The 13,286-nt window shown below is 52.8% G+C and overlaps 6 protein-coding genes across 6 annotated transcripts; 3 read left to right on the forward strand and 3 right to left on the reverse strand.

Moving 5' to 3' along the window:
* The first annotated feature begins 131 nt into the window (after positions 1–131).
* Positions 132–2,928, forward strand: BJX68DRAFT_244859 (fungal specific transcription factor domain-containing protein). Its single transcript, XM_071041390.1, has 6 exons — positions 132–367; positions 437–672; positions 728–846; positions 962–1,551; positions 1,597–1,761; positions 1,814–2,928. Exons 1-6 carry the CDS (start codon positions 159–161, stop codon positions 2,703–2,705), a joined length of 2,211 nt encoding a protein of 736 aa, XP_070894987.1. The 5' UTR covers positions 132–158; the 3' UTR covers positions 2,706–2,928.
* A 23-nt stretch (positions 2,929–2,951) lies between these two features.
* BJX68DRAFT_257811 (metal-dependent hydrolase family protein) lies at positions 2,952–3,995 on the reverse strand (the record flags this gene model as incomplete). Its single annotated transcript, XM_071043410.1, has 1 exon — positions 2,952–3,995. The coding sequence occupies one exon, from the start codon at positions 3,993–3,995 to the stop codon at positions 2,952–2,954; it is 1,044 nt and encodes a 347-aa protein (XP_070894988.1).
* Positions 3,996–4,995: 1,000 nt separating this feature from the next.
* Positions 4,996–6,945, forward strand: BJX68DRAFT_278408 (major facilitator superfamily domain-containing protein; the record flags this gene model as incomplete). The annotated part of the gene is made up of 8 exons (XM_071048525.1): positions 4,996–5,109; positions 5,175–5,199; positions 5,265–5,445; positions 5,559–5,583; positions 5,655–5,794; positions 5,854–6,208; positions 6,268–6,507; positions 6,577–6,945. 8 exons carry the CDS (start codon positions 4,996–4,998, stop codon positions 6,943–6,945), a joined length of 1,449 nt encoding a protein of 482 aa, XP_070894989.1.
* A 1,371-nt stretch (positions 6,946–8,316) lies between these two features.
* On the forward strand, positions 8,317–10,129 carry BJX68DRAFT_167845 (Zn(II)2Cys6 transcription factor). Its single transcript, XM_071036993.1, has 5 exons — positions 8,317–8,543; positions 8,598–8,812; positions 8,864–9,150; positions 9,195–9,316; positions 9,366–10,129. Exons 1-5 carry the CDS (start codon positions 8,458–8,460, stop codon positions 10,036–10,038), a joined length of 1,383 nt encoding a protein of 460 aa, XP_070894990.1. The 5' UTR covers positions 8,317–8,457; the 3' UTR covers positions 10,039–10,129.
* Positions 10,130–11,379, reverse strand: BJX68DRAFT_278411 (prenyltransferase-like protein). Its single transcript, XM_071048526.1, has one exon. The coding sequence runs from the start codon at positions 11,159–11,161 to the stop codon at positions 10,220–10,222; it is 942 nt and encodes a 313-aa protein (XP_070894991.1). The 5' UTR covers positions 11,162–11,379; the 3' UTR covers positions 10,130–10,219.
* Positions 10,775–13,262, reverse strand: BJX68DRAFT_244864 (pyridoxal phosphate-dependent transferase). Its single transcript, XM_071041391.1, has 4 exons — positions 12,673–13,262; positions 12,262–12,608; positions 11,754–12,206; positions 10,775–11,684 (listed from the first exon to the last, which is right to left on the reverse strand). Exons 1-4 carry the CDS (start codon positions 13,253–13,255, stop codon positions 11,436–11,438), a joined length of 1,632 nt encoding a protein of 543 aa, XP_070894992.1. The 5' UTR covers positions 13,256–13,262; the 3' UTR covers positions 10,775–11,435.
* Between the last annotated feature and the right edge of the window lie 24 nt (positions 13,263–13,286).

Here is a 13,286-nt window from a genome sequence, read left to right on the forward strand (position 1 = left end):
TTCCCGAGTTACCCCAAATCTGTTTCTAGATCATCAGCAAGCCGTTCTTTCTTGGCGCACGTGACTTGTGAACTCATCGTCCTGCTCGACGGGTGAGATTTTCACTTCGCTCATGGTCTTCTAAAGGATACCCTCTTTCTTGCAAGGTGAAATTTGAAATGGAAATCGCGTCCCATAAATCTCTTTCCAACCGTCGACTACGTCCGAAGGTCCCAAGACCCTTGCGCAAACGCATCGAACGTGCATGTACAAGATGTCGCGTGCGAAAGAGAAAGTGCCGCTTCAGCGATCAATCCGACATATGCGAGAATTGCCAGCGGGCTGGCCATTCCTGTGTAGTAGAACCCACTACTGATCCAGAACTATCGTCCGTAAACCCACACGTACCCGAACCCACACTTGTCTGTCTGGCTGACAAACTTGGCCCGAAAAACAGTGCTCCCCTTATGGATCCAGTCCTCAAAGATATTGAAAATGAATTTCGTTCGCAGCACCCAGATATCTCACTCCGGCCAGAACATTGGGAGACACTTGCCCGCATCTTTAGCCGTCGCCGGGATTCTGATAATAACTCTAATAAGATGTCTCTTAGTCATAAATTTGCAACCACCGCCAGTCAAGACCCCGACTTATTTCCACTTATGGGGAAGTCCTTTTTTGCAGAGCCACCTAGTATGCATTCCGTCTCCCTGAATGATTTGTGATTAGACCCTTACTGTGCGAAAAGGACATATCCACCAAAGACAGTCAAATTTCATCGGGTTTGGGGATTTTATTACTTCAGCTTCGAGCGTGCTTTCACAGGATCGGTCTTTGGATCTCTTAGATGACTGTATGGGCTACGGGGTATAATATTGCCCACTCTTGCACCATTTCACCTTTCTTCTCTTATGCTCCCTTTCTCTTACCAACGTAGCTTGCGTTAAACAAACAGTGGAATGCTAACGACTACCCCTCTCAGTCTCCTCTAGACTACCCCTTTTTATACAATACAACCAAGGAGCAGTACTTGGTTCATATTCTGCCAAGTCTTCCGACACAAAGCGAAGCAGACTTCATTATCTCGACTTTTTTCCTATCACCTAACTGGTACTGTTTGGATGAGACCTCCTTTCGAGAACGAGTCACGTCCTTGTATGAAGACAATTTGGACATTTCATGCATAGATTGTGATTTCCTCTTTCTGGCTCTCACGGTCCTCGCTCTTGGAAGTCAATTCATCGAGCTCCGACAAGTGCCGAGACCTCGAGACCCGGAAATATCGTTGGCCCCAGCCATAGACGCACCAGGCGTGTGTTTCATCCGATCTGCAACCAAATTACTCGCCATGGTACTCAGCATACCATCCATTGAGAGCTGCCAAGGCCTCTTCCTTGCAGGGCTGTATTACCTCCCCGTGAGCCAATCCTCTACGTCTCACACATACATAGTGTTGGCAATGAGACTTGCCATGGCGCTCGGTCTCCATCGAGGCGACACAAAGCCAAGCCTGGACAACATCCAGGTGGAGTATCGGCATCGAATCTTCTGGACATTGTATTGCATCGAAAGGTGAGCGACCCATCTTGGTGTACAAGTGTTTGCTAATCGTAGTAGACGGCTGGCTATTGCCATGGGCTATCCTGAAACTATCCTGGAGAAGGAGATTACCTGTCCTCTGCCCAAGTACTGTCGGGATCTCGACGGCAACAACCATCAGCAGGTCGAGCGGCACAAAGCACATGTAAATCTAACACTGGTTATCAACCGGCTCATACGAAGGTACGCACAACTGTTGTACTTCGGGTCTATGTCTTGTTAATTAGATCAAAAGGGACCAAGACTCATGGTCTACTTACCTAGAGGAGGCTCGCTCAGCTATACTCTCGTGGTGGGAAGACATCCCAATGCAGTTGCGAGACTTGGACAACGTTCTTCTACGGGCTAATGCGCATCTGCATATTTATTACCATCAAGTCTGGATCTATGCTGGCCGAAAATGCCTAATTCATCTAGTCCGGGAACGGCTGGGGAACGGATTCCTTCCCACGGACGAGGAACTGGGGGATCCGGCGATTGAGGCGCTGACCGAACACTGCATTGCAAGTGCCAACGAGACGATAAATTTCCTGGGCTTACTGCGAGCGCACAAGCAACTTTCGCATTTTTCCTTTACTGATTTCCATTCATGCGTGTTCGCAACAATTGTTCTCCTCCTGGGAAGCATATTGCGCCCGTGTGCTGCTATAATGCACCAGGTCCAAGCGGCAATGGACACTTTGCGGTTCATGTCGGCAGGCAATGAAAATGCCAAGGGCGGCGTTCATCTGGTCGAGTCATTCTTGGCTATCGTCAATAGCAGCATATCTTCATTATGCGCGCGCCAGTCTCCTGGAAGCCCCGTGAATGATGGAGCTCACGAACTGGATGCCGTACTGGTGCAGCAGGATCACGATCGATCTCCTGACTTTTTCAGCACCCAGCCGCGGTCTTTAATCCCCGTCTTCCCGCCTGCGACTGGGCAGGGGCTAGACCGCAGCCTGGGTACCGTACTCGGCGACAGTAGCGGATTCCCTGGGACTCGGTCTCCCGCTGGGGCGGATATGTCGCTTTATGATAAACTCCGCATAGCGGCCACCGAATGTTCCTCCCAGGAACTTCACTTCCTGGGGATTACCGATCTATTCGATGAGGACAAGGGACCGGTTGCTTCAAAGCTGAATTGATGCAATCGTATGCTATGTGTACCTTCCAGAGTTCGACCACTGATCTTGTCTGGCCAGCTACCGATTCAGCAGTCAAAATGTCGGTTGCGTGCACGAGACGAGTTAATGAGAGCCGGGTTGAAGCTAGCTATATGTGATTCTTACTATTCGCAAGATTTTTACAAACATTCTTAGTATCTGGACCATGTTCACCTATGAAGAGAGGTTCGACACAAAAAGTACAAGGTTGGAGACCTGAATTTGGGTTTAAGCCAACTTGGCCGGCACGATTGCCTCAACATCCAACCGACTCCAGCGCGACCCGACGACTCGACCATCTCTAATTGTCGCCAGCAGATGCTGATCAGGCCGGTCAAGAACACTAATATCCTCCAAAGGGTTCGCATTCAAGATGAGCAAGTCAGCAGCAAAACCAGGCGCGACTTGGCCCAAGAACCTCTCCTGCTTCAGCATTCGTGCTGGGGTAATAGTAGCACTCCGCAAAATCTCGAGCGGTGTCTGCACGGCACTGCGAATGAGAAACTCCTTGCTCTGCGCAAAGTGCAGAGGCCCCAGGAGGTCTGTCCCCAGACAAATGTCAACGCCAATCTTATTCGCAAGCTCGAGCGCCTCCAGGCCCTTGCCTAGGACCTCGCGGTTTTTCTCCCTGGAAGGTGCGGGGAGAAAGTTGCGGAAGTCGCTACTGTCCATGGTAGCGTAGGTAACTAGCGTAGGGGTGAGAAAGACATTGTTTTCCTTCATCATAATCGCCGTCGGCTCGTCAAGGAGGTTCCCGTGTTCGATTCCCTTGACCCCTTGCCGGATCGCCTGCTGGATGGCCTGTGGGGTATACGCATGCGAGGTAACATAGGTACCTACATTCTCGGCGACGGTGACAATCGCTCGGATCTCCTCGTCGGAGAACTGCAGGTGCTGAATCTGATCTGCGGGGCTTGCCACGCCGCCCCCGCCCATGATCTTGATGAAATCCGACCCCTGCCGCAGTTCTTCCCGCGCATATTTCAGGCATTCCGCTACCCCGTCCACGATTCGTCCAATCCCGTTTACGTGGCCCGCGCAGCATTCGTTCGCGTCGTGCTGGTCACGCCGGTCCCCGTGCCCGCCTGTCTGCGACAGGGCGTGCCCGGCTATGAAGAGACGCGGGCCACGGATGACACCGTGTTGAATGGACTCCTTGAGGGCGAGGGTCGCGCCTCCACAGTCGCGCACGGTTGTAAAGCCGCGGTCGAGCATGGACTGGCAAAGGTTTGGTTGACGGAGGAGGCTGACGCTCGGTGTCAGGTTTTTCATCTCGAGGAGGCTCGTTGCGCCGGGGACCGCGGCAAGGTGGACATGGGAGTCGATGAGGCCCGGGCAGACGTACTTGCCCTCTAGGTCGATTACTACGGCATTGCTGGGAGGATCGCTGGGGGTATCATCGCCTATCGACTTAACGCGACCGGCTGCAATGTGGATTGTGGTGTTTTTGGTCACCTCTCCGGAGATAGGGTCGATGAGATTGGCGTTGCTGAGGATGAAGGTTCGATGCGGTTCGAGGCGCCATGGGGTGACTATGCGAGCAAGTTCGGGGGGTACAGCGGGCGTTGCCATCCTCGATGGTTTGTCCTTGATGTAGGTGCTTGGGAGATTGGAATAGATAAAATAGCCAGGAAAGGTCCGACCGTTTCTGTGTCAGGCACAGAGGGGCTCGGCATAGGTTACCGGGTACGCTATATAATATTTGCCGAGTGGGGGATGCTCCTTGGAGTTACAGTAGATCGTTGAGCCATGGCTGACCCTCGTCTGGTGGAGCAGCGGGTACACGTACCCGCCCCTTAAAAGCGCCAAAATAGGCAGGCCAACAGGCGGGTACATGCACCCGCCCTTTCTATCTACATTCCCGGTCACCCACCGGTTGGCGGCCCGGTTTTGGGTTATCATTGGGCCCAGATTCGCAAATACCGGATTCATCACTTACCCCCAAGCTCCACAGGCGAAGTCTGCTGAGGGCTTCCTCACTCCGGTGGCCCGGCTTGCAGTGCTTCCCCAGGTCACGAGCTGGGTCCCACATACGCTCTCTAGATCTGGGGAACCAACTAGCGACTTTGCCCTTATCAGCGCCTCGGTTGAGATCTGATTTGTGCATTCTCAAACAAACCCAGGTTTAACTGCTGGCTGTGCAATAATCACTTATCGCGGCTGCGCGGAGAAAACATATATAAGGATAGTCGAGTAGTCCTCTAGACTGAGGTCTCAGATCCAACAGACAGCACTTGGCCATTGCGTTATTACATTTTCAGAGCACATCAAAATGTCGTTAAAGGGTGTCGACACGGAATATGCTTCACAGCCAGACAGAGCACCTTTTAATCCGGACCAGGAATGCCGGGTGAGACGCAAGATTGATTGTGTTGTACTTCCACTGGTGAGTACAACAAGCTCCTCATCCGGTGTGCTTCTTGCCCTGAAAAGTAACATCTCTCAACGTAGATGTGCCTTGTTTTCTTTGCCCAGTGTGGGTTCCCCTGCTTTCATGCTATCACATTCATGCGGCATCGTATCAACTGACCGCCCCTTCAGACCTCGATAAACAAAGTCTAAGCTATGCTGGAGTGTTTGGCATGATTGAAGAGCTTGACCTCCATGGCACGCAGTTTTCCTGGCTAGGATCGATCTTCTACGTTGGACAACTTGTCGCCGAGTTCCCCGCCATTTATCTGATGAGCCGCCTCCCGCTTGCTAGATTTGTCGCTTGCACAGTGTACGTTAATTATCCCTAGTCTGTTCAAGTTGGTGATTCTTTTTCTTATTGTTCTCACTACTTATTGGCCCTATTATTTCCTTTCTTTCAACCATCAGCTAACGTTTTCGCAGAGTCGTTTGGGGAGGTGTGTGCATGGTGAGTGCCCTATCGGCAATAAGACGCGCATTTGAGCTTTCTAGCGCTAACAAGCAACGACATCTGAGTAGTGCCTTGCAGCAGCAACAACCTTTTCCTCATTGATGGGGGTTCGCTTCGTCCTAGGGATCACCGAGGGTGCGGTTTCTCCAGCTTTTGTGACATTGACGAGTATTTGGTACAAGAAGCAGGAGCACCCTTTGCGTATAGGGTAACAGTGGCCCATCCGTAATTCGTCCCTCTCTGTTGCTTCTCTAACTCCGATAATAGTCTATGGATCAGCTGCAATGGGCTTGCTCAGGTCATTGGTGCCTTGATGATGTACGGTATTGGTCACCGAACAATGGCCGTCGCTCATTGGAGGGCGATGTTCCTCATCTGCGGTGGCCTTACAGTACTTGTCGGCCTCCTATTCTTCTTCCTGATGCCTGCGGGCCCAGAGTCAGCGTGGTTCCTTACGAAAGATGAGCGGAGAATAGCAGTCCAGAGACTCCAAACCGAGACGGAAGGCGGCGATCAAACAAACTTCTCCATGCCACAGCTCAAAGAAACGGTCCGCGACATCAGGGCTTATATTAGTTTTCTTTTTGGCCTTTTAATCACACTGCCTGCTCCAGTCATCGCGGTAAATCTTGCCCTCGGCTCCCTCCAACGCTGTTTTTCTTCACACTAATCCGACAACAGTTCGCTACCCTTATCATCAAGTTCCTCGGTTACTCAGCATTCGACACTATGCTATATACCTCTCCTTCAGGAGCAATCCAGATCGGGTTCGTCTGGCTCGGTATAGGTCTCTGCTATCTATGGCCGAACCGTCGATGCGCCATCGTCATCGGTCTCACCATAGTTCCCCTGACCGGGATAATCCTTCTGTTTACCCTCCCCTTATCAGCAGGGTGGGGCATGATAGCTGCTTCCTGGATAGTAAGTTAACATAGCCTCCACCCCTGCCGAAGTCGCCCACAGGCACACTGACCGTCTCGGCCAATTCAGGCGTCTGTTATCTCGAATATCTTTTCCCTAACGCTCAGTCTAAACGCTTCCAACACCCGTGGTAATACCAAAAAGGCCATCGTCAACGCCCTGTTCTTCGTCGGGTATTCTGTCGGCGCCATCTGTGGGCCCTTGCTCTGGGACACCGAGAACGCCCCTCGCTACCGGAGCGGTCTTATCCTGGCGCTCGTGAGCTGGCTGGTCTTTATCCCTACTGTCGCGGTTTATTGGGCTTCCTGCGTCTATGAGAATCGGCGGAGGCAGAACCAAGTGACGATCGAGTCGGTGGACATCAGCGAGCATCTGGCGGAGGTGGTGGGGAGGGATGTGACCGATAAGCAGGATAAGACGTTCCGTTATACGTTTTAGGTCAAGGACATCGAGAGTGTTTGGTTTTCCCCTCCCGCATCGGCCCAGCCTGTGTCGGACTCAGAGGTGCAGTGAGGCGGGCTTATTTCGCTGCTCACTGTGATAAAAAAACTGAGATTCAGACTCTTAGATTCTGATATATTGTAGTGTCCCTTGCGCAACTAGAGAGTTCAATAACCAGCTTGACTGGACCATCGTCCAATTTCGCACAACCCCCCTACGGCTTCCCAGCACGTCACTATAAAGGTGAACACCAAAAAGAATGCGGCATGCGCTGTATGATAGTAGAAGAAGAAAGAAAGTTCGCTTTCCTATCTCTAATATTTCGTCAAGAAACTAATACTGATCAGCAACCATAGTAGGCATGAGTGTCCTGACAGAGTATGATGTCGGCTGCAGCGTACTATACCGCAAGAGACTGTCGGATCTTAAGGTATTCTTAGGATAATAGAAATGAAAGGTGCTAACTCAGGATCAAAGATAGGAACGATAATGATTCCAGAGGTAGGGAGTAGCTTGGGTTCTAAAAACAACACATACTAGCTAAAACTAGATACGCTTGGTAACAAACAGTTCGACTGAAAACCTACACTGGGCCTTTCGGCAATTTCGACGTAATTGTAGCTGGAAATTATAATCTCGCTACATTGTTATCGCACTAGGTGTATTGTTTGAAATTCGCACTTCACCAATGTTCGAAATATGGGCGCAGTGAGGTTTATAGCCTCCTAAAATGCCAGTCAACCATGCAGCATGCGACAATATATTTTGGGATAGCGCGTCGCGGTAGGAGATGCACTTCGTTGGCCGAGCACCACCTTCCGTTGGAATTTCTCATCTACTAGAACCTTGTGGATATAGTAGGAAAATAAGTGATCGACGGCCTAGCCAGCCCCATGGAAAATACCCCAGAGATCCTTCAGCTCCTCAGATGCATCAAGGTTGGCCCCGCCACTGCCGCTAGTCCGCTCGACTGCGGAAATGCGGTTGACTGCAAACACAAACTGCTTCAGGAAAATACCACGACGGCCGTAAAAAACATATAAACCCCGAAATTCTCCAGCTCCTTGATAAACTGAGATTGCTCTTCTTCATGATGTCTGCTAATCTCGCGATCAAGGCGCCCTTCTTGTTGATCAGGAAGTCTGAGATGCACAATTCCAAATACGCGAGTCATAGGGCACAGCCACGATGTTTACTCCAAGATCACTCATGGTATCTGGGGCTGACAGCGCCCCCGACTGCGTTGCGTCTTCAGCTATAATACTTTGGATGGACGACTCTTGGATATGGCAGAAAGATTCAACTTTTTCTGAGCACCGACTAGAGCGAATCCAGTTAGCCGCTCGGCAATGGAATTCGGCTGCAACTGCGCGATGAATTGTGAGACAGCTCACGTCAGCAGCCTGTTCTCCTGACTGCCCCCAGCACCGTTTTAGAAGACTAGAAGTCTCTTAGGGCTGAAGGATCTTACGTGTTGCCCCGGTTAATCTGTCCCCTTGCCTCTTTGTCATGGCGATGCTCGTGGCCTGCGAGCCCTGTCGCCAGCGGAAGCGCAGATGCGATCGCGGGGTCCCAACCTGTGGGCTTTGCATCAAGTATGCTCAACATTGAACCAATAAGAGGATAAGTGTGCTGACGGCCATTGCTAGACGCGGCCGAACCTGCTTCTACCCACCGCATCGCCTCGTCAAGAGCCAGGATAGCGTGCCCGATAAGACCACTCCTTCGCCAACCGTTCAGGAATGCGACATGACTGCCCTGACTGCAAACCACATGTTCCAGGCATGGGTCCTGCAGTCTCCCGACATCCCCATGTCATATCCAGTCCCATTCAGATGGTATATCCCGCGCCTGCTCAGAAACTGTTCGTCGCTCACCCTCCCACCTCACTAAAGCCACTCTAACGCTTCGGCAGTCTCCGAGGGCCTCGGCGTATCGCGGCTGCCCGTCGACATGAACAGCACAGCGTACCACATCCAGACGGTCTGGATCCGCGGAGCCATGACGGATGCCGCCTTATTCCACGCGACACTGTACGCCGGCGCATCGCATTTCGATCTTTCTCGGGGGGAGCGCCAGAGCTCGATTACGCTGTATCACCAGGCGGAGGCGATAAGGCTGATCAATGAACGATTGTCGGACCCGGAGTTTGCGGTTGACGATCGGACGCTTATTGCTGTTACGCCGCTGGCGTTGTTTGCTGTAAGTACCCCTAGATTGGCGTGGTGGATGTAGCTAATTGGTAGGATTTGAATGGCGATCGTGCTGCGGCGGATATTCACCGAGAGGGTTTGCGAAAGATGGTCGAGATGCGAGGCGGACTGGACCGTCTCGGCTTTGAAGGCCTCACGTCCGCCTTGATCCAAATGTCGGCTCCCCTCCCAGGATCATCTGACACAAACTGATCACATTTGTAGGAACAACATAATCTACAACATCGCCTTCGACCTCTCCCACGATAAGCTCAGCTCACCCCCAGGCCCACCCCCACTCGCCCTCGAAAAGCGCATCCTCCAAACCCCGTCGCACATCTCGACAGCCATCCCCGCCCTCCCCGCCATCCTCGAAATCTTCCGCAACGTCCACACCTTTAAACTCGAATTCTGGATGCAGGAATTCACAGCCGCAAAAACACATACACATCCACACGCGCATATCCGCCCGCACGCCCACCTTGCCGGCTACACCTCCTCGATGCCGGAACTCGGTCTCGAGAATCCCGTCTACTACTGCTGTTACCTGGCCGTCACCTTGTTCAAGACGATCGTCAGCGACCAAGTCCGAAACCCATCCTTCTCAAACGAAGTCGATGCCCTCGCAAGCGAGCTCCGCGCCGCACTGGCACTCACAGACCCCGAGATGTGGATCCGACGCATCCCCGCCGTCTTCTCGTGGGTGTGTCTGACCGGCGCCGCGGCGAGTAGTGACTCGCGGGCACGGATCTGGTTCTACTTTAAGCAGGCGTCTGCGGTGCGGGTTTTGAATGTGAGGAGTGAACCGCCGTACCTGGATGAGCTGTGGGAGCATTTCCGGTGGTTGAGGACGATGAGATTAAATCCCGTACGGTATATTTATGAGGAGGTTGTATGACCATCGCATACCATGGCCGTGCCGTACCAGTCCGTTCTTGCAATGTCTCATGTAATGAATGATTAACGCCTTGTATATATACCATGCATTATATCACCTAGCGATCACTATTCTATTCATTCCATCCTCTTGACCTTCTAATTCGTCTATGTACAAACTTCTCACTCTCTGCTCATGATGATTATTCGGCGCAACTCATGCTCGTCCCCCACCCCCGAATCAACCCAACCAAATCCCCTGTATAGCTATGCTCCGCTTTAATATACCTCTTCCCCCCTTCGGCAAACGACCAAGCCAGCGCCTTCATCTCGTCGGTCTCATACGACGGACAAACCTCGAAGAACGTCTTAATCCGCCCACTAAGCGCCGAAGCCGGGAGATTATTCTCCTCGAGACGGAGCGCATAAAACGCAACGCGCGAAATCCGACCCGTGGTCATATCCATCGTGACCGCAAACGTCCCGCCGGCCCTGGGGAAGTGTGCGTGTATTTCTTCGAAAAGCGCATCGGGCAAGGGATCCGCCCCCGCGAGGGAAATGTATTCATCCATATCTCTCCTCGAAAGGTCTGGCGGTGTCCGGAAATACAGATTCATGGACCCTTTCTCGAGATCGACGGCTGTATGCCGCACGCCTGTCAAGCCCAGCATCTCAAACATGCCGCCGTAGCGGCGTATACACTCCGGAACACCGGGGACATTCAGTATCTCAGCAAGCGGTCGTATCCCACCGAGAAAGACCCAGAATTTTACCAAGCCTTTTGAAGAATCAAAGTCTGCTAGCTGGTGGCTTTCATCGCCGTATAGAGAGGACCAGGTCTGGACTAGGTTTCCGAGAATTGAATCGCGGGGGAGGAGGCCGGCGTTTGTCGCGAGCGAAACCATATCGATGCTCTGCCGCTCGTAGACGCGATAGTTCAACGGTCCATTGGGTTGATTGGTTGTGCGGAAGAGGACGGCGCCGTGGGTGAAGCTTTGCTCGAACGTTTGAATGACCTTTAGTGTGGTAGGCTCGGAGTAGGGCGTGTTGAGAGCTTTGCAGGCGGTTTCGAGGTCGGAGAGGAAGCGGGATTGTGAGAAGGGGGCTGCGATTGGGACTGGGACTGGGGGTTCGACAACTGTCATTTTAGCGGAATTTGCTACCGGCGAAAGGGGGGTTGTATGGGGAGTGAGCCAGTTTCTGATGAGCTGAGCTCTGGTTTATGTAGCTACCTATTTCCGTCACCGTAAGCCTACTGAGTGCCCCGGCTATCGAGCTCCGTTGGGATGGATAGGCTATTGACGATCCATGTATGGAAAGCCGCTTAGCATCCCGCTAGTCGCGATATACGAGGACCCTGCAGCAGCCCATTCTCTATCCAATCAATCATTATCGCCCAGCAAATGCCGAATAGAGACTTTATTCCTCCCCAAAAACAGCGTTAATGACCCCCACTACCCGCTGAACGATAACCTCAATATCCTCCCGCGAGACATTATACGCCGGCGCAATCTGCACAATATCCCCATTCACCCCATCCGCGACGCCAGACCCTGGGATCATGGAGATGCAATGTTCCTTCTCAAGACCGGTCCTGTGCACCTTTTGCGCGATGCCGTCTGCTGCTGGGAAGGGTTCTTTTGTTGTTCTGTCTTTGACGAATTCGAGCTGGGACTTTTAGCTTCTGCAATTTGCACATGTGAGTTGAAGGAAAGGGGGAGGCGAATGTCAACGTACAGCCCAGAAAAGCCCCCGTCCACGAATATCCCCGACATTCTTATGCGGACCCAACCTCTCCTTCAACAATGCCCCCAGATACTCTCCCTGCACACGGACAATTTCCAGCAGATTATCATCGCGAATAATCCTCTGCACCGCAACAGCCGCCGCACACGCAGCCGGATGGCCCTGATACGTCTGACTATGCAAGAAGCTCCCCGTCCCCTTGGTCAGCGCATTAACAACGCGTGACCCAACGAGCAGCGCTCCGATAGGCGCATACCCCGCCCCTAGTCCCTTCGCCACGGTTTGCAGGTCTGGTACGACGTCCTCCTGCTCCCAGGCATGCAGGGTTCCGGTGCGGCCCATGCCGGACATTACTTCGTCCAGGATAAGGAGGGCGCCGTGTCGGTCGCAGACGGCTTTTATGGCTTTGAAATAGCCGGGCACGGCAGGGACGCAGCCGAGGGTCTGTCTGGGTTGTTAGCAAAGCAAAGCTCGGCTAGAAAAGCACGGGGAGTCATACCGTCCCCGACATGGTCTCCGCGACAAAAGCACAGACTGTTTCCGGCCCAACGCGCTGAAACTCTGCCTCGAGCTCTTCTGCAAGTCGCGTAACGTACGCTTCCTCAGTTTCGTCTTCCTTCATGTCGCGGTACGGATAGCACGGCGAGACGTGCGAGACGTTTGTCGCCAGGATCGGTTCGTAGATTGCGCGACGCACTTTGTGCCCGCCCGTCGCCAGAGATCCGAGGGTATTCCCGTGGTATGACTGCCTGCGCGCGATGAACCGGGTGCGCTGCCACTGCGGTTCAGAAAGTTCAGTATAGTATTGTCGCGCCATTTTCAGCGCGGCTTCTATCGCTTCCGTTCCTATACGGATATCAGCACCCATCCTCACCTGGACCCGAAATCCGTGAGCCAGGGAGAATTATACCCGAACTAACGACAAAAACCCTCTCCATCTTCCCCCCCGTCGACTCTGCCAGGAAACTCGCAATCTCCTCTGCAGCTGGAACGGTAAAGAACGGCGAATACACATACGCCGTCTGATCCAGCTGCGCGACGATCGCCTCCTTCACGCGGGGATCATTATGCCCCAGACACGCGACTGCGGCGCCGCCGCTTGCGTCGAAGATACGTCGGCCGTCGGAGGTTGTGAGGTAGTTTCCCGAGCTGTGGATTATGCTGGGGGTTGGGGTGGTAATTTTGGGATAGAGGAGGGAGGGGGGCATTTTGGTTTCTGCGATTGCGATTGGGGTTGATTGTTCAGGATGTATAAGTATAGCTGTGGTGGGTATGAAACTTGTGGGCGATGGAGGAAGGGGTGAGATCAACGCAGCTTTGATAAGACCTCTGCGAATGCAGAGTCCTATCACGACGTCGAGCCCGTTATCTATCCTTCGGTGGCGTAACGCCGAGCGCGCATTGTTGGGGTCGACGGCGACACGAGCAAATCGGCGGCCGTTGCTATGAGCGGGGTATCGGCTTGGTCGCTTGGGCCGTCGGTTCACTATCATGGATCCCCTTGCTTGAATGCGATAGGGCATT

Source organism: Aspergillus pseudodeflectus (genome assembly GCF_044049435.1).
Source record: "Aspergillus pseudodeflectus strain CBS 756.74 chromosome Unknown BJX68scaffold_52, whole genome shotgun sequence".
In the NCBI taxonomy this organism is placed as follows: Eukaryota; Fungi; Ascomycota; class Eurotiomycetes; order Eurotiales; family Aspergillaceae; genus Aspergillus; species Aspergillus pseudodeflectus.